The sequence below is a fragment of the Xenia sp. Carnegie-2017 genome, unplaced genomic scaffold (assembly GCF_021976095.1).
Source record: "Xenia sp. Carnegie-2017 unplaced genomic scaffold, XeniaSp_v1 HiC_scaffold_4, whole genome shotgun sequence".
NCBI classification, from domain to species: domain Eukaryota; kingdom Metazoa; phylum Cnidaria; class Anthozoa; order Malacalcyonacea; family Xeniidae; genus Xenia; species Xenia sp. Carnegie-2017.
This window is the reverse complement of record NW_025813504.1, coordinates 134,431-154,769: the sequence shown is the minus strand read 5'-3', so window position 1 is coordinate 154,769 and position 20,339 is coordinate 134,431. Positions and strand designations below refer to the sequence as shown.

Below are 20,339 nucleotides of genomic sequence, written 5' to 3'. Positions count from 1 at the left end.
GCCATTTTTGCACAAACATTGCATTAAAAGTACGTCGTAAAATGAAGAATCGACATGTAACTGTTCATTATTACAAAGGGCGCAATACCTCAATCGCCATGCAAACAGATATATTTACATATATTTTGTGTCGTTTAAACGGTCAAATGTATTTGTCGCATAAAAATTGTTATATTAAAATTGCTCGTGTAAACGGGCCTATAAAGAGAGAAAACTGCGTGTCAGTGTTCAGTTTAAATACTAATGATTGAAATTTCTAAATAAACCTGGCAATTTATTAAACGTTTCTATTTCAGGGAATTTCATTGGTAGACGACCGTCGTCATGGATTTACCTGCAAACGTTTGTTTGAAACCCGACACTCGCTAAGTTACATCATTTGGCTAGAAGACGCAAGAAGACATCATTTGGCAAGAAGACGACAAATTTAAAAAGTAAGTTTTATCAATAAATATCGACTTAAGAAGAATTATAGAATATACAAAATACTCTAGTTTAACTTTAGAGACATAGTAAAAATATGAAATGCTCATGGTTTAGAATAAGTCTTTCTTATTTCCCCCGCCACGTGTTTATTCGTTTTTTAATTTGATATGACAAAACAGACGATACATGAACAATTTTATTTATATGGCTTTGAATTGGTCATTGGAAATGTATTGCATTCCCATAATTTTCTTAAGACGAACATCGTCCATCAAAAAGGGCATTTTCACAACTTTAAACCGCCATAAAAATGGAATAATTTGATCAAATCAAAAACTTTTTTACTGATACTCTAGAAATCGCACTTAACTTTAATATCGCCAATGATATATGGCCATTGAGTTCTATAAGACTAGGGGAAGCGTCAACAAAATTACTATAAATTATTAGTGCACGGCTTCGTGGTCAAAAACATGGCGGATTTTGGTTGTCAAGGTCAGCGGAAAGACGTGGGCTCATAAAATAAAATTTTTTTCGCCTACCCGGATTTGACAACCACATTTGCGATTATATAAAATATCAATGCCAAGCACAAAAACTTTTATCAATAAGAAAAGTGTTATGTCAGAGAAACCAATGCACTTTAATTTAAGAAATCGTATTTTCAATGGGAAAGTAATGTAGTTCTGTTCAGTAGTAGATCCATGGCTTTCAATGACAATCCAGTTTCTAATATCTTGGCTCAAAACAGAACCAGCAACATGATTATAGAATTTCTGAATTTCGTTCTTTTGCTCTCTTATGTTCAAGATATTTTCTTCATAAGTTGTCATTAGATTTATCAGAATATCATAATACTTTATAAGACACCCAGAATCAATCCTACCAAAAAAAACTCAAAAAAATTACATTACCTACTTATAATATATTTCCAGTCGACTTAAGTCGTAGGGGTAAGCTAACTTTTTCTAACTCCTTTTTGGACATTTTAACTAAGATTTACCCATCTATTCAAGAAAGACAGTTGCACCAAGCTGTTCACAAACAGTCCAAAACACAAGTATTGCGCATGGGATTATGCATTAAAGCTTAACAACACATTGACAGTGTAAAGAATGCCATTTGATATTTCTAATATAGCTAAAGCATTACTTGACAAAATATACATTATTTTCCTGTAGATTTTCCTCATTTAAATTGGTGGGTCTATTTCACAAAAACCTGAAGCATTATTTTCAATATTTATGCTTACGGTATCGTGGTGGTTTTTGCTGGTTGTCATTAATATAAGCAGTAAAAAAAATCCGGATTCGGGAGGGAGCAAATGTTAAAAATTTTTCTCAAAGTGGAAGTTTTGACAACCAAAATCCACCATTACCGCCATGTTTTTGACCACGGGGTCCAGGCCCCTTTTCCCCTCCAGGTCTTATAGAACTCAATGTATATGGCCCGTAGATGTAAAATTTGTTTATGTAGCACATAAAAATCGTAAAATCACATGTAAGCCACTTTCAAACATGAATAGCCAGGCGTTGTGTATAGTATGATGTTGTTTTATACACAAACACGAAAAATACAATTATTTCGTAATTGATATAAATTATTTGAAAGAATCCAAACAATTCATTTTATATAAAGCTGTAAAACTACATGTGTGGTGTCTCAAACATGATGAGTATTGCGTCTACATCAGGACCTAGTAAGTAATGGAATTTTATATACAAATATTTACACAAACGTAATCTTTATTGCCTTTTGAAATGTTAAGTACAAACAAGAATGCAATGTAACCATTGAGATTTGTTTATATCTTCCTTATTCACATACTTTTGTTAACGGTCAAAAATGTGAGATGTAATGAAGAGTGAAATAATTCAGCAAGTATTCCTTCTATCATGCTATGATGTATTAACCGTGTAATGTAATGCATTAATTTTCAGCTTCTTACGAAAAGATGTCTTTGCCATCTCCCATGAGTGACAACGACTATGACGACATTGACAAAACTCCTTCTTCAGCAGTACCTGGTAAGAAATTGTATTTTGTTAGCAAACATTTGCACAAAAATCTTTACATTTCCTTTAAAAGTCAAACACAAACAATTAAGAGTAGTTTATATCATGCGTATCATTCATACGTTTGTAAAGGGTCAGATAAGAGAGTTTTAGAATTTGTCATCATGCTGTAATGTTATTTAATTGCATTGCAAAAAATTAATTTGATTTATCTATTAGATGATAATAACAGTGAAGTCATCATTGGTGTTTCGCCTTCCACATCAAAACCAGGTAAGCAAAAGAATTTTGTTTAAAAACATTTGCCCAAACATTTCCATGTTTTTCAATGCTAAATACAAACAATAATTTATAACCTAATAAATTAATTTTAAAAGGTATCGTTATATGTAGCCAACTAAAATCTTTTAATTCAAAAATAATGCAAATGTTGTGGATCAAAATCATGTGAAAATTTTAAACTTTGTAAACATAGAAATTTGATCAGTATGTATAGAAAGTGAAAACTGGCTATGATGCTAAAAGTAAATTGTGAAAACCATCCTGATAAACGTGTCAGTTACATGTATACGTTACACGTACACAAATTAACTTAAATAGATTATTGTTGAAAACATCCTTTTAAAACACATTATTTGATTATTGATAGCCAATAAAAAGCCAATAATTCTGGTAAAAAACTCAAGCTTTTCAGAAGGTAACCTTAAAAACATTCGGTTCTTTAATTCTCCGAACTCTTTTCACCTCGACAGATGCTTTCATCTTTGATTTTTCAATCTCAATGTTTCCGTATTTAAAGTGAAAAGATCCTGACGTCCCTCAACGTCCTTTGAACTAAATATCCCTCATCCGTGTGTTTGGGAGCAGGGAAATACGCTGTTAAACCAAAAATTGAAACCAAGGAAAACATGTTGTTATGTTATGTTATTATTTAGTAGCTAAATATAAAAGTCAGTTCACCTTAACGGGCAAAGCGGTGTAGGTATTTCAAATCTTGTCTAATAGCCACATTTTTTTGATGTGCGTATAATTAGAAAATTAAATTGCTTCTTGATACATTGATTTATTCCTTTCTAAATAGTCTACTTTACTTTTTAATTGAAGAATTGCTGTCTCAACCATGGAAATGTTATGATAAATCAATAATGCACCAGCAAAAGTTCAGAATGATGGAGAAATATGGGCAGGAAAATCCAAGAAAAGTTAAACTTGTAAATGGTGTAAAGGTTATTTGTTCTGAAGAGTTTTTGCTTGGTAAAGGAAGTGATGGAACTCGTGTTTACCTTGGACTCGGAAAAGATGGTTATGGAAAAGCCGTAAAACGATTGCTTCGAGATAGCTGCGCGGAGTTAGCCAAACGAGAAAAAGATATTTTGAATGAGTTGAAACTAAAGCTTTCAAATTATGTTGTGAATTATTGGTATCTTGAAGACCCAGGCACAGAATATTTGTATTTGATATTAGATTTGTGCGAGGAATCGTTAGACAGTTATGTGAAATCTTCGTCATATTCAGATCTTCAAAAAGTCGTTCCTAAAGTTCTTATTCAGATCTTGAATGGTCTAGTTCACCTTCACAGTGGTCCGTGTCCTATTCTTCATCGGGATTTAAGACCATCAAACGTTCTTCGAGATGTGGATGGAAATTTTTTAATCGCTGACTTTGGTATAAGTCGAAAATTATTAAATGAAACTTCGACACATCGAAGCATACAAAGAGGAGCTAAAGGTTGGATAGCTCCAGAGTCATATGACGCATCAGATGAATCAATTGATAAAGTTCGTTACAAAAAAGAGTCTGACGTTATGGTAAGTTCATGAAGTAGAAATAGAGGTCCAACTACAGGTCAATGTTGTGTTTGCATTTGAATGTTGTATTTGGTAGGGATATCATTATCACTGCCACTGATATCATTATCACTTTTAAATAAAATTTTTGTTTACCTTCATTGCACAGTCATATTGTGGCGAAATCCAAATTGTACTGTATAAAATATAAAAATATGTACATGTATGATGATGAATTGTTGTTATTGCCTTATTGGTTTTACGATTGTATGTCTCTCATTTAGATTGCTCTAAAAAGTTTGTGGCTACGATTCTTAATTAGAGAATATTATTCTGATTTTTCTCGAACTGAACTTGTATTTTTTGCAACTAACAAATAAATTAACTCCATTTTTTATTGAAAATAGAATGCCGGAATGGTGGCTTATTATGTTGCAACAAAGGGGAAACATCCTTTTGGAATTGAACGGCATAGACTGAACAACATTTTGAATGGAAACCCAGTTGGCTTGGACGAAATCAAGGATGCCACGCTCAAAGACCTTTTATCGTGGATGCTACAGCTAAAACCGGAAGACAGACCATTGGCCAACGAAGCGTTGAAACACCCTTATCTACAAAGCGATAAGGACAATTTCGATTTTCTGTGTGATGTTGTGAATGAACCAGAAATAAAGACATCATCTCCACATTCTCTTCCCTCAAATCTTCGTAAGCAGTTGAATCTTTCAATAAATTGGATGGACCGTATCGATCCTGAATTCTTTAATCATTTCAATGAAGTATCCGACTCTACATGGTTAGGTTGCCTAAGATTTTTACGAAACGTTCGCCAGCATTGGCATGATAAACCTCGTCCACAACTGTCATCATGTGTTAAAGATGGAAACTATCAAGAGTATTTTCTTCAACTTTTTGAGGAACTGCCTTATCTAGTTCACAAAGCCATAAGATTGAGTGACTGGAAAGCAAGACCTGATCTAGAGAAACATTTTCCAAGTAAGACACAGATATTAGTTTTTATTTTTGATGGCCAAGCTATAAATTAGCGGTTCATGACACTATATTTGTTATTTTCACTCTAGTTCTCCTCTTCATTTATTGTACTTAATGCATGTATGTTTTGATTTCAGTATATTGCTGTTGCAAACATTTTTTAGACAGTGTATATCCTTTCAAACTTGAAGAATGCATTAGAAAGAAAAGCGAAGCTGTTATTGATTACCCTGATCTTAACGGTAAATAGCTATGTAACAACAAACTAATGCTGTGTACGTGCCACTTTTCTTAAATATTCTACAAAACAAAAGAGAAAGCTATCAAGATAATGCAGTTAGCCACTTATTTTACTTAATGACTCATCATTCCATCCAGTTGGTTTTTCAAGTACCCCCTCAAAAATATCTAAAAGTTTTTTTTCATAGTTTTTGTGCAATACATTGATTAATCTAGAGCGATAATACCATCTTGTTTCACTAGGGGCAGGAAACTCAAGGTTGTTTGATGTGAGATAAGCTTTTCTTTTGGGCAAAGCATTGCTTGTAAACGTGCTAAATGCACCTATATTAATGAAAAAGATTTTAACAGGAGAAATTGATGAGGCTGACCGGCGTAGGACAAGGTTCAAACTAAGAGCTGCACAATGAACAAAATAGGCAAAAGGATACTCTTGTCGAACCAATGCTTGAACACCATTGATATGGCGAGACATGACAGAAGCACTATCATATGTGTGCAAAACCAATTTTTCTTTTATATTAGAACACTCACCAAGTTTATCTTTGACAACTTGTGATAATGCTGTGGCATTTTTGTTCATACTTACATCCACAAGTCCTAATTGCCTTTCAATAATTTCACTTGCTTTGTCAAACCAAGCAATAACACTTAGCTGCTCTTTGGTGGACACATCAGATGCTTCATCAACCTGAATACTCATAAATATGCAATCATTTATTTCCTTTCTGATTTCATCTTTTTCAATAATTGAATCAAGACAGCTGATAAGATTATTTTGAATTTCTGGGGAGACTCTTCTGTCACCAATTATTTGCATTTTTGTCATTTCACAATCATGACAACGAAATCAAATATGCTACAACTTGACAAGTATTTGATGTAGTTCTTGTTCAGAAGACCGCAAAACTCTCGAAGGTTCACATTATTTTTATTCGTAAAATTTACTTTTTGCACATTCATCTATGTCATCAGCAAACAACATCATCCATACAATTTTATAAATCGCTCAGCTTTAAAGTGACGCATCAAATTTAATAATGGGTAATTTTTTAAGATTTCGATGGAGCCCCCGCAATTATTGTCATGGGAGGAGTCTATAGCAACCGTGTTAAAGAACATATCAGTAATGAGGTCCTTGAAAAACTGAAAGAATCAGCCAGAAAGGGATATGCAGTCTTAACGGTAAGTAACTCGTTTAAAAAAATTCGTCAGAATTTTTATTAACTGCATTTAACATTATGTTTATTTTTATCACCTCAGAATGGTGGCACTGCTGTTGATGCTGTTGAAAAGGCAGTTAGTATTTTAGAGAGCAGTGACTTATTCATGATAGGTCGTGGATCTCAATTGAACAGTAATGCAATGATTATGGATGGACACACTTTAAAAACAGGTTAAAATACATTTGTGATACTTTAACTTTGAATTTTTTGATAACAAATAAAACCAAAATGTATTTCCCGCTGCATCTTCATTAGAAATTGGCAAACATGATACATGCTGTTTACATTTTGTACGAAGCAAATCTCATGATATCACTCGAGAATAAACTTGGTACTCTTCAAATTGTGAGTAATCAGTGTAAAAAGCTTTTTAATTCTTTTCTGTTTACTGTAGGTGCTGTAATTTCTGGTCGAAATGTCAAAAATCCAGTTTGTCTTGCTCGAAAAATAATGGAAAATAAACCACATTATGTTCTTAGTGGTGATGATGCTCTGAAATTTGCTCAGGATAATGGATTGGATTTGTGCGAACCGAATGAATTGTTAAATAGACAAAGACGTCTTCCACCTAAATATTTCAATGCTTGTATGAGATATTTAGGGAGAGAATATTTTACTGTTGATGCGCCTGAAATTAGACCTGACGAAGTTGACACTTGCGATTGTGCATGTGCTGTTGCGATTGATAGAGATGGCAAGTTGGCATGTGCAACGTCAACAGGTAATGACTAAATATACAGGTCGTATTTATATAATAAAAAATCATACATGAATTCAGTTCTACATCACCTACATGTCATCATATTTATAATTAATCATTATTTTTGGAGGTTTTATTAGTGACACTGCATTAATTGGTTGTGGGGGATATGCAAATAATTATGGAGCAGCTGCAGCAACTGAACTAAAATTGAACTTTGCAAGACAAGTTGTACTTCACATGGAAGCAGGAAGTGCCCAAGTAATGCAAAATATTAAAATTTTTTTCATTGTTTCGATGTATTGTATTTTATGTATTATTGACTTTTTTTGTGTAAGGTTATGAAACTTACGACATGGAGAAAAATTGTGTGATTTATCAAGTCCATTCAATTTTATCAACTGATACGTTCAACTTATTTCATTATATGATTTAGTCAAGTTTTTTTTCAACACTTTTTGTGACACAAATTCAAGTCGCTTTACATTCGAAAGTGTTCTGATTTTTCTCACCACCATGCAAATAGACTTCGTTTTGTTGTAAGGACCATGCCTCAAACTGTTAAACCTTAAGAAATCAACTTATAGATAAAAGAATATCAAACCCAAACTCAATCATGTTTTTGTTGAAGAAAATGTTGCTGTCGATTAACACGTGTACACGGCAGAACATTTGATTGCACTGAACATGCAATCTCAAGCTCTTCTCTAAATTAAAAACTTATTTCCCAACTCTTTTGTTGCTTTTCAAATCTCAACGAAAATCCTGTGACAAACAATCCCTCTTTTTTTAACATTTTAAGCCTTAAAAATATCTTTGTCAATTTCTAACATTTCTATCACAGTGTTCAAAGACTGGTCAACTGCTGTTTTTTTTTTGATATCGTGATAAAACACCGTCCAATAAGAAATTTATAAAATTAAATTTTAACAATACAGTTTTTACCAATACCCATATTCCCTTTTTTGTTTTAACTTTTGTTTATTTTTTTCATAAAAGGAAGCTGTACAGGATGCTGTGGATTTGCTTAAAAATAGCCAACTTGACGAACGCGCAGGAGGAATTGGCATTGACAGACATGGAAATATTGGGAAGGCATTTAGAAATGACCTCATGCCTTGGGTTAGCATCAAAAATGATGAAATGAAATTTGGGCTGGAATGGGATGAAGAAAGAAACTATCCTTTTGAGTTTATTGAAAACAATGGCATTGTATAGTTTATGATTTATATATGAATTGATATTCATTCACAATCGTGCACTGTTGAACTTTAGCATTTGAAACTAAATATTCACAATTCACACAAACAAATAAACAATACAACAATCAATCATTTATGCACGTACATAATTATCGTACGTAAGTACAGTACTCTGCTGCATCGGTTAGTCATATCATATTTTTATGTCAATTTGTTCACTTCATCTCTTTTCAGCTGTTTTCCTGAGAAAAGTAAAACATACCATTTTTTATGGCGAACGTATTGTTCACTCTGAACTCAATATTTAAATAACTGGAATGATAACCAAAGCCAAAAATTGAAGCATAAAAAAATTTTCGTCATCATTCGTCTCACTCGTGTTTCTCGCGTGTTTACAAACAATTTGTATTTTTTCGGATCCTAGATCTTTAGTTTGACCTCAGTTGATTTCATTTTACTAGTCAGTTTTATCTTCAAGAAGAAAATCTTTTGAATTATACTTCTTTCAATTCTACATCATCCTCAGTGCAAAAGTATTATTACGTCGATCTGCTCTTAAGCTGCGGTTTTCCTTTAAAACATATCAAAGTCTTTAAGTATATTCAATTATTGAAATCGAGATGACAACCATTTAGTATTTCAAGCACGATCAAGTCGATGAAAATGACAATCCCTCTGAAAAAATTAAAAATGCGAGTTAGAGACTCAATACTTTTTATGAAACTGGACATTCAAATTTCTTTTTTCTTCGGAAAAACATGTCTTTAAATCCACTGAAATGACCAAAAAAGACACAAACACTGTCTGACACCGTTTGAAAATTTACCTTTCGATGTACGAAAAATTTTTGCTTGAATATTTTCTCGTCAGATTTTCTTATTGTATTGTCTTTTTAGCATACAGTGTAATTTTCAGTTGGCTTTTCTTCGTTGCAAGTTGTAAGTTACAACAAACTCACTGTAGTAAAGTTTCAGCTGTAAAAAATAACGTTTTGCTAAGAGTCAGTGGCGGACCAGTGTACGTCAAAATAAATTATAGCTCCTCAATTTTAAATTTAAATTACAGTCAGAAAAACCCGATTGGTTTTTAATTTTTGAAGAATATAATTTTACCAATGGATTAGCCTGTGTTTAGAAATGTAAATATACGCCAAAATGTGCTGCAGTAATATATTTTTTGACGTAGTCTGGATCCGCACTGCTAAGAGTTAGCCTCGTGTGTTGTTTGTCGTGATGTTGTTTATGGGCCTGTTCACACTTAGCTCACTTTAAGATCGATCCGAGAAGATCGATCTGAGATCGATCTTGTGAATGACCAAGCTCAATTTTGCGAGCGTTCACACTTATCTGACGCAACACTGAGCCGAGCTAGTTTCCTTGACAACAAAGTGTTGTATTTATGTTATTTCAATCCAAATATGGCGGACGAAGTGATCGCAACCATTTTCAATATTACATCTGAATACCACAAAAAGATGCGAATGCGTCGTGTAAGAAGAGAGAAATATTTTTTGAAACTGAGAAAGCAGCGAAGTAAAAGAAGGGACGGCCTGTTTTATTTTTGGTTTATTGGCGCTCTAGGAAATAAATTAATGAGTGAAAGACGTTTCTGGGTGGATGCAAGCAAAGGCACCGGTTTGTTCTGGGAAAAAACTATCGATATGTGGAAAGATGATGGATTGTGGCTAGAAAATTTTCGTATGTCTAAGGGAACATTCGATTTCATTTGCAACAAGATCAATGACACTCTTTTGCGTGAAGATACAAATTTCAGAAAGGCTATCCCTGTGCCAAAAAGAGTAGGAATTTGTCTTTGGCACTTGGCTACCAATGAAGATTTGCGTTCTTTAGCTTGGCGTTTTGGTATAGGAAAAAGTACAGCCTGTGAAATCGTGAACGAGGTTTGCCAAGCCATTGTTGACGTGTTACTGCGTCTTGTTATCAAATGGCCAACGGGCGATAGACTGCAGAGTATCGTTGATGCCTTTCTAACGACATGGGGCTTCCCTCAATGCGCTGGAGCCATTGATGGCACTCATATTCAAATTGTAGCACCTTCAAATTCTGCACAAGATTACTACAATCGAAAAGGATTCTACTCTATTGTTCTCCAAGCTGTTGTTGATCATCAATACAGGTACCAAAACGTACTGCTTTTGTCAAGGTTGACTTAATAAGTTTTTGCCTCCCTGTTATGCAACTGCCATTTTTCACCTTGTAACAGTTTTTAGATCCCATGGGGGTTCAACAGTGATGTAAAATAGGTTTCTTATTAATTTAGACATGTGTTTCAACCAGTTGAGTAAATAAGTTACACAAAGTGAATTAAATTACACACACTTAAAAAGTAAAAAAATATTTAAAAAATTTTGAAGATTCACTGACATTTGCATAAAGTGGCCAGGTCGAGTCCATGATGCAAGAGTTTTGTCAAACTCGGGAGTGTTTGCAAAAGCTGAAGCAGGAAAACTTTTCCCAGATGTAAGTTTTCTGTTCTTATAATGAAAAGCTTATCTTAGGTCAGAGGCAAATTTTACTGCATTTTTGGTAAAAGCCACTAGAAAATTCATGGTCTTGATATACTCTAGGGAGGAAAAGAGATATGTGGTTGCAATGTACCATTCATGCTTATTGGTGATCCAGCATATCCACTGTTACCATGGTTGATGAAGAGGTATCCTAACGATGGCAATCTCAGTCCTGCTCAAAAGAAATTTAATTACTACATAAGTCGAGCAAGGCAAGTCGTGGAGTGTGCATTTGGTCGTTTAAAAAACAGATTCAGATGCCTACTTAACAAGAATTATACAAATTTAGATCATTTGCCTATGAAAATTGCAGCATGTTGTGTTGTACACAATATTTGTGAGAGTAGAGCTGACAAACTTTTTGCAGATTATGTTGAACTTATCCCTGATGATGAAATTTCAGAATTTGTTTTACAGAATACAGATGCAAGTGCAGAGCAAATTAGAAATTCTTTAACTGAGTTTTTGATAACACAATAAGCTGATGATAGCTAAATTACTCATGTTCTTAAATTAAATCAAAGTTTGTAATATGTTTGTTGACTTTCAGCATCATGGTGAACATTGTAGAATGGTTGTTGCACAGGCTGAGACCTCATTGCTATTGCATTTGCAAGAAGTGACATTGACTCCTTATAAACATTAAGCTCTTCCTTTCGCAACTCTCGCTCTTTTTCTGCTTCTTTTTTCATTTCTGACAAAAACATTTCATCGGACTCCTTGAGATATTTGTTATGCTCTTTCATTGCATTCTCAAATGCCACTTGCATGCTGGAGGGCTTTGCCTTTCCCCTTGGTATTCTTTTCCTTGGCACTGATTTGTTTTCACTTTGAGATGGTAGGGATTCCTCATTTGCTTCACTAGGTAACTTCTCATCTGCGTTACTGACATCTACATAACATATCTCATAAATGTTACGACGTAATAAAACAAAATTTAGTACACACATGCAATGCTCTACTATTTACCTGCTTCAATGTAATCGCAATATGGGCAAACAAGTCTGTCATCATCAGCGTACACTGCAGTGCTGTTTCCAACATGGGCTCCTGCTGTCCTAAGCTCCACATACTCATCGCACTGAGGACATTTTTTTTCAATGATCCTCCCGTGTCCGTATTTTCTTGTAAGCTCGTCTGCTATGAAACGCAAAACCAATATTTTCATTTGCAAAAAACCACTCGATATCAACTCATCCACGATAACTTACCATCATCATCATGCCTGTTAATGCTTTTTATTTCAGCATCAGCTGATGAACACGTTGATTCATCAGATGTATCGATGACGTTTTTTAGACCCCTTGCTTCTGGTCTGTCACCCAAGAAATTGTCCATAACGTTAAAGAATTTAGGTTCCTTGCCTCTCCCAGCTCCTGATCGTGATAATGTGTCTTTGAACTTTTTGTATTCAGATTTCATATGCTTAAATTTAGTTCTACATTGCGTCCAATCACGATCTATCCCTTTTTTTTTCATTATAATGCTGATTTTTTTATAAATATCAGCGTTTTTGTGGGTACTTTTCAACTTTTGTTGAATTTCTTCTGTACCGTACGCTGAGAGGAGGGCTAAACAGTCTTTATCTGACGAAACCTCTCGTTTTGCGCCATTTTCCAAGCTTTTTCTCTGTTTTGATTTTAAATTTTGAGAAAAATGTCCGCGTTTTGGCGGAAACGGCATGGGAGCGAAACTGTTCTTTCGAAATAAGCTCACTTACGTTCACATATAAACCGGATCGATCTCAGATCGATCTCAGACCACCTTTCAAAGCGAGCTGACTTAGATCGATCTGAGATCGATCTCAAATTTTAGCGAAGGTTCACACTTAGCTCGCTTTACGTTAGATCGATCTCAGATCGATCTAAACGACCAGTGTGAACAGGCCCTATATGTTTATGCTTTTGCAATTTGTATTCAAATTTATATTGGTCGTGTATGTTTGGCACTCAGGACTATACCATTGCCATACATACAAACATGTAACGATACTCCCGGGCTCAAACCATTTACTTCATTAACTGTTCATGATTACAATGGGGGCAATACATCAATCGCTATGCGAACAGAGATATTTACATATATTTTGTTTCGTTTACACGGTCAAATATATTTTTCGTATAAAACTTGTCATGTTAAAATTGCTCGTGTAAACGGGCCTATAAAGAGAGAAAACTGCGTGTCAGTTTTCAGTTTAAATACTAATGATTGAAATTTCTAAATAAACATGGCAATTTATTAAACGTTTCTATTTCAGGGAATTCTATTGGTAGACGACTATGGGGTGCGAAGTGTTTCTTTATTATTTACGGAATTTTTAATGTTTAATTTCATTATTTATTAAATAACCAAACGTAATAGGTTGGTTATTTCAAATAACCAATTTGCCAAAACATGGTTATTTAACAAATAACCATTTTTTGGACTAGCATAAGTTTGGTTATATCAAATAATCAATTGACAAAATTTGGTTATTTAATAAATAATGAAATTAAACATTAAAAATTCCGTAAATAATAATGAAACACTTCGCGCCCCATAGACGACCGTCGTCATGGATTTACCTCACTGATCTGATAATAAACTGGATATAGCTTCTACAGGTAGCAAAATGAAGCCTAATTATATTTGCAAAATTCACTTCCGGGTAACACGGCGAGATACAAATTACTATAGAAATGTATAGCGGATAACGTTTACAAAGATGGATTTTCGAATATTTAAGACATTTCGCGACTCCTTACTAACCTCAAGTATTAGTCATGGATAAAACAGGTTATGCGAATTGATTCGACATCAAAATCATTCATATAGCTGTAAAATATCGACTTTAGTGTTGATTTAAAAGTTGCACATGCGAGAATATATTTTGTTTCATTGCCAATGCAAGATAGTTCACTGTTCGCTTTCCAATTTCTGAGGCAGTTATGATCTAGTATACGTTTCAATTCTTTAGAAATGAGACGAGTTACTTTTTTTATCATTCTTTCTTTATGTTGAGAGATTGCTGACATTTTATTTTTGCTGTAACTTAATTTTTTCATGAGCAAAGTACTACTGGTGCTTAAGCAAGACAAGTTTATTTAGTTTCTTTCGCACTTTATCTTTAGTTTCCATTTTTGTAGTTGATTTTCTCAAATGGTATAGTCGCACCTTGCTGTAACATTTAGATATGGTCTTAATAAGTAAATATGATTTTCGTGAACACTAGTATTCAACATGTGTGCATCGAGATCCTTGAATGTGGTCCTCAAATCTATACCATTTATTACAGACATAGCAATACCATCAGGAATTCCTTTCCCTTGCAGTAAATTTCCATTTGTAGCTGCCAACATTCTCTGAAAGCACCTCTCTGTTTCATTGCATATTACTATAACACTTGCTGTTGGCTTAAACAAATTACCCCTGTATTTTAAAGTTAGGAAAGCAGACTCATTTTTATGGTTTCTTGAACCGACTGCTTCATGACAAACAGAACAGTTTGTTCTCTTTTGCACCATCTGGGCAATATAGCCAGCCATGTACAATATTACTGCCTTTTTACATTCAGTAAATTTCATTTTCCTCTTCTAAGAGCTAAGCAAATTCCAAAAGATCGTAGTTAGTATGAATGTAATATTAATGCCTTAAATATTTTTCCAAAAAGATTAAAATTATTCTTAAGATATGAATGTAGTTAGGGATGGTATGAATATAAATTGCAGTTGACATTAGAATCCTTTTCAGCAATAGTTTGATCATCAGTCTCGAGTCTTGTAGTAATAAGAAAGACAAGAGCTTTATTTCACTTGTAAAGTGTGATTTTAACAATCGAACAGTTGACCAATTTACAGCTGTAGACAATAAACTGTTGCTGAGAAGCATTATTCATGGTTGTAAAGGAATTAGCACAAGATAATGTGAAACTGATATACTGAATACAATTGGATACTTATAATTATAAACTGTGGACACAGTCTTATGTTGCTGTAAATAATTTAAATGATTATAAAGAATAAACAATGCACCCAGCTTTTGCACTCTTAAAGGGCCTGCAAATTCATACCTGGCTGGCTTCATAAAATATATGGCCCGTAGATGTAAAATTTGTTTATGTAGCACATGAAAATCGTAAAATCACATGTAAGGCACTGTCAAACATGAATAGCCAGGCGTTGTGTATAGTATGATGTCGTTGTCTGTACAAACACGAAAAATGCAATTATTTGTTAAATGATATAAATTATTTGAATGAATCCAAACAATTCATTTTATTTAAAGCTGTAAAACTACATGTGTGGTGTCTCAAACATGATGAGTATTGTATAGGGCTATTTGTGCTAAAGACGAGAGGCATAAATAAACAATTAAAGAAAACGGGGCTGTTTAATTAAGTCCACTTCTAAAAGTGTTTTTTTACATTTTTTTTCTCACTTTTTTTGGTTACATATGGTTACGAATGAATTGGTTACATACAAACTTATTGTGAGAAAATGAGACAACATTATTCATTATCAAGAATTGGTTTACTAGTTCAATGCATTATCTCTATGGGTTGGTAAATATGCAAAAGTGCATAAAGTTGCAATTTGTTTGTGATTATTTCTTCGAAGCTCAAGGAAAAGTGAATCAATTTATGTGTAAATTGTTGGTGATTGATATGAAGGTATCAAGCACTTGTGATATGTTGAAAATGAAGACTTATTTAGTTGAGAAATTTTAAGCATTTATCATGTGCTATTATTTTGTTTACCAGTAATTATATCTAACTTTATTAAATCAAGTATTTGCTTATTTAATTTCATGCCTATTTTCCTGAAAACATTCCTCTGTTGTGAAAAAATACTTTGGAAAAATTTGCACCCTTGCTGGCCAGAGTCGGCCAAAGATCGTATTTTCACGTAAAAGTGCACCTGATTTTTGTATTATTGAAAAGAGAATTCCTTACATAAGTGCACCTAAAGCTATTTCTTACTAATAGTTTTCATTAACACATTATTTTGTTATGCAATCAAAAACCACCTCAACTATCTGCAAATGGGCTCCGAAAAAGTATATAATTGTTGGTTTCCGTTATTATTATGCTAAATTCATGCGGACAGAGTCACTGAATGAAAATATATCTGCAGTGAGTATTTTTAATGTTTGTTTATAATTAATCATTACTGTCTATCTAGTTTGCACTAATATTGAGCTGTACAATTTTCTGGAAGAGGTCTCACTGGTCTGTTTTCAACATTGAAGGTGAGTTATTTTATTTGTCCGAGAAATTAGGCTATGCAAAACAAGAGAGTGGCAGACATCATGTCTGTGACGACACTCTATGCACTGCCTTTTTATCATATTTCTTATTTACAGTTTACATATTACTTAAAGTTTAAACCTTTTTTCAACCCCCCACAAATAATGACAGTTCTGTTGTTAGTATCAGGAGTTCAAAGTATCATGACAAAACAAGTTGTCAAGCAATGAATTTAATGTTTCAAAATAGTAATATTGTTTAAACAGAATTTAAATATCAGGTCTTGAAGCATAGATAAATGGGATCAAACATAACTCATATTTCATCGCAATTGCCAGATGATCTCATAACAATTTCGAACTGCTAAATTTATGCCTACTAGAAAGTTCTTATCCTGTTTTAAAGTGATTGCAACTCAACTTGTTTCAATCTTTTTGCGTCTCCTGTTACAGTTGATGGAAAGACACGTAAATTAAATACTTGCATAATTTTTTTTCTTAGGGCCTGTTTATATGGAGCCGAGTTACCCGGCAGAGCGAGTTTAACAATATATTAACGCTCACATTCAATAGCAACTTAAACTATGACTAAACCATGACTTGTTTTGTTTGTGTAGACTCAGAGGTAGTGGAAATGTCTTTGAAATTAAAACGTGAAGGAGGTAAACATGTTGGAAATTCATGTGAATATTATTAAGTCCAAAAATTTTCTTTCCACTGCCCTCGATGATTAAAAAAGCATTGTAACTAATATATTGGGAAGAGTCACTATGTGTAGTATATACCCTGCATTCAGTACATTAATCTGCCGTCAAAATTATTGCAGAAATAAATTGGCTTAAATATGCAACTCTAGCACGTGATCAACTTTTTACTGGGAACTGTCGAGGAAAATGAAAAGATCAATAATAAAGAAATAGTATTGTTAGTTAGTTACAGCTCTGTGTAGTATATTTGTACAGCTCTTTGAAAAGTTTTACGGCTCAGTCAATCCGTTATATTTTCAGTTATATTTTCCTAGTATAGTCATGCAATATAACAATATCGATAATGTTTATTGTTATTTGTGCATCTTTGTTTTGATGAATTGAAGAAAAATTAATTAATTTTATGAAAGCTTTTCTGTCTATATAGTCTCAGTTTTCAGCAATTAGGTAGTTAATTTGACATGTCTTCAGTAAATGTGAAAATAATATTTATTTTCCTCTACATTGCAGAACCTATGGACCTTAACGAAGGTTAGTATTTTCATTTATTATAGAAGCTAACTAAATAAACGTTTTACGATGTATTAATAACAAATAGTTTTATAAGTAAAAAGTTTTTCCCCTCAACAAAGTAATGTTCAATAAAACCTTTACTTAACCAACTTTCTTTTTTCAAAATTAATTAGTATTTTCATTGCAAAGCAATTTACATTAATGTAGTTTACTGTAATACCGCTGGTATCAAATATGATACCACATATTAAAATATGTTAAAAAAACTAAATTTATTTCAATTATGTTAACAACTTTTACCCTTTGGATGAGTATAAAATGAAGTATTATATAGCATGTTTATACCCGCTGACACGTTTATGCATTGAATTATAAATGTGACCAGGGATATACCGGGCGGAAAGCGAACTTTAAACATAAATATCAAAGCCCAGCAAAGTGCTTTTAAAAGAGCCATTTAATGCATAAAAAAGAACATGCATTGTTTACATGAAATATGTTATTTGTATTTATACATGACATGAAAAAGGCTTTTCAAATAGTTTTTTTGCGAGAATATTTACTTTTCATTATGACACACTGAGCTATATATGTACTTGCAATGTTTGTGTTTTCGTGACATGAAAAATGCTTCTTTAAAAACACATTTTTCTCTTTATTCGATGATTCAAATTTTTGGAAACTTTAATAGTTTGTGTATTTAACCGGGAACTACAATATTTTGGCAGTAGAAACAGGTAGGCATGTCTAGAACTTCTTATAACTCAGAAAAAAGCGAATATTTTCGCACGGTTTTTTGCCAACTTTTGTTTTTGTCAGGTAATATTTCAGAAACTAAACGACCTTTGTGCAATGTAGTTACTTGAGTGAAAAATTTAAAGCCTCCACTATAGTCAAAGCTAAATATTGAAGGTATTAAACAAACAGAAAAGGGTGAAATTTACGTAGTTTTTGACAGTTCTGTATAGTTTATTTTCACAACTCTGTATAGCTTACAGCTCGGTTATATTTTCCTTGTTCGTGAATTCATGAGTAAAATACCCCCTGTTGCGATTCATGTATAAGAAGTTTCTTCTGTTCAATATTGCTTAATTGATTCAAAACTAGGTGATATTCAAGAGCCAACATTAAAAAAATGCAAAACTGATCCACGGAAGACAAGAGCCAACGGTATATTCATTACATTAAATGGAAATTTGATGTTGTTGAAAAGTATGATAGATGTGGGAAAAATCATTATTGGATGTTAAACTTTTATAGTATTTATTGACCAAGTAAGATTTGTTTTCTTCTATTTTATTACGTAAAGAGGAGAAAGTAAACGTAAAGAAACATGAAGAATTCCGAGAAAACAAATTGGAAATAGAAAAAAACCAGCAGCAACAACCAGAAGATTTACCACAGCGACTAGAAAGTAAGCAACACTTAAAACCAAACAAACTAATTGAAGGTATATTGTCTGAAAATAGTTTAACAGACCTTCACTTTTACCTGATGACCTCTTTACTGCAATATAATAGGGTAGCTGTCAGTCTAAAAGACATATAGAAGTACATCAATGACCATATGTTAATTTTTTGGGGGAAAATGAAAAATAAACGTTTCATTTGCCACAGATATTTTTTATTCTAAAACTTTCTTCTGTTATTGATGGTTAAATACTTTAAATTAGTTTATTAAATGATCGTATCCATGGTAAAAATTTGATATAATTGTTTATCGTACCTGTTATTTAAGAGCAAATAGGAATTTTTTGTCGTGACGCCTCAGAAGAAAACATTGAGGCCGAAACCAGTAACTCTGCAAAGGGTATTTTATGTTTATGTTACGTGCAAAAATCTGTAAATGCCATTCTTATACCATGTCGAAAACGTGATAAAAAACTCTAATCTTGTGAATAAGATTAATATGACCTGATTAACGTCATAGCGTATAAAATATCATGACCATAACCAGAAATCCAGAGCAAAGTAATTTATGATCCCATGTATATGATTAGTCAATTTTTAGTCTTATTTATGTCTTATCGTATGGAAGTTTCATCGTAGTTAATGTTGGTGCACCAAAGTTATCATTTATATTTTTATGATATTTAGAAGCCAATCATGACGACAACTTCCATAAACTTCTAGACAAAAGTAAGAATATTAAAGCTGACGTTCACAAGGCTCTTCAAAGGTAATTTTTCTTTCATAGGATATCGATTATGTATGTTGACCTGTGCATGTCGGAACATTACGAAAAATAGTTTTTGGACAATATATAGTTGTCGTTTCTTGTTTAAGTTGTTCGTGGCTTAGTGGGAAGTATGGATTAGCTCGCCCAAACAAAAAGATGCCGTTTCCTCACTTATATGTCATGGTTGATGATAGTCAAGAAAAATCGAATGAAATTATAAAGCAAGAGATTGATGGAAAATTTGGATGGGAAGCTTCGAAATACATTGATTTGCCACGTAAAGCTCCTAAAAAAGCAAATTTTCGTTTGCTGTCTGATTTTCGCGCTGCAAGAAAGAATCAAAATGACGTTGGATGTCGTGGTACATTGACAATGATTTGTCGAAAGGAAGAACAGTATTTTGCTTTAACTTCATGAAATAACTTCATGAAATATAACATGGTTTACTTTTACAAACCTTCTCAAATGGACAGTGAGGTGCAACTTGGCCGTGGCCGCAATGCGGTTTTGCGGTTCGATAAAGAAACAGACATCATGTTTATTTCTTTTGGTGAAACAGTTTTTAACAGGTGCCTTAAAAAATACATCAAAAGTTTTCA

The 20,339-nt window shown here is 33.2% G+C and overlaps 5 protein-coding genes across 7 annotated transcripts in view; 4 read left to right on the top strand and 1 right to left on the bottom strand.

Moving 5' to 3' along the window:
• Nucleotides 1-20,339, top strand: part of LOC124455578 (serine/threonine-protein kinase/endoribonuclease ire-1-like) — a 261,076-nt gene that overhangs the window by 125,206 nt on the left and 115,531 nt on the right. The window lies entirely within an intron of this gene.
• On the top strand, nucleotides 157-8,721 carry LOC124455576. 3 transcript variants are annotated; one of them, XM_047006212.1, is made up of 13 exons: nucleotides 157-220; nucleotides 297-434; nucleotides 2,065-2,125; nucleotides 2,367-2,453; nucleotides 2,661-2,714; nucleotides 3,546-4,249; nucleotides 4,636-5,227; nucleotides 5,389-5,466; nucleotides 6,522-6,649; nucleotides 6,728-6,860; nucleotides 7,085-7,411; nucleotides 7,521-7,651; nucleotides 8,390-8,721. In XM_047006212.1, exons 3-13 carry the CDS (start codon nucleotides 2,077-2,079, stop codon nucleotides 8,606-8,608), a joined length of 2,502 nt encoding a protein of 833 aa, XP_046862168.1. In that variant the 5' UTR covers nucleotides 157-220; nucleotides 297-434; nucleotides 2,065-2,076; the 3' UTR covers nucleotides 8,609-8,721. The 3 variants fall into 3 exon arrangements, with proteins under 3 accessions (XP_046862168.1, XP_046862169.1, XP_046862170.1); XM_047006213.1 differs by lacking the exon at nucleotides 2,065-2,125; XM_047006214.1 differs by lacking the exons at nucleotides 2,367-2,453; nucleotides 2,661-2,714.
• On the top strand, nucleotides 9,995-11,650 carry LOC124455584 (protein ANTAGONIST OF LIKE HETEROCHROMATIN PROTEIN 1-like). Its single transcript, XM_047006236.1, has 3 exons — nucleotides 9,995-10,728; nucleotides 10,967-11,072; nucleotides 11,180-11,650. Exons 1-3 carry the CDS (start codon nucleotides 10,010-10,012, stop codon nucleotides 11,597-11,599), a joined length of 1,245 nt encoding a protein of 414 aa, XP_046862192.1. The 5' UTR covers nucleotides 9,995-10,009; the 3' UTR covers nucleotides 11,600-11,650.
• LOC124455594 lies at nucleotides 11,551-12,413 on the bottom strand. Its single transcript, XM_047006252.1, has 2 exons — nucleotides 12,089-12,413; nucleotides 11,551-12,011 (listed from the first exon to the last, which is right to left on the bottom strand). Exons 1-2 carry the CDS (start codon nucleotides 12,285-12,287, stop codon nucleotides 11,638-11,640), a joined length of 573 nt encoding a protein of 190 aa, XP_046862208.1. The 5' UTR covers nucleotides 12,288-12,413; the 3' UTR covers nucleotides 11,551-11,637.
• Nucleotides 16,964-19,790, top strand: LOC124455599. The gene is made up of 6 exons (XM_047006258.1): nucleotides 16,964-17,004; nucleotides 17,560-17,579; nucleotides 18,269-18,299; nucleotides 18,670-18,732; nucleotides 18,872-18,976; nucleotides 19,659-19,790. Exons 1-6 carry the CDS (start codon nucleotides 16,977-16,979, stop codon nucleotides 19,742-19,744), a joined length of 333 nt encoding a protein of 110 aa, XP_046862214.1. The 5' UTR covers nucleotides 16,964-16,976; the 3' UTR covers nucleotides 19,745-19,790.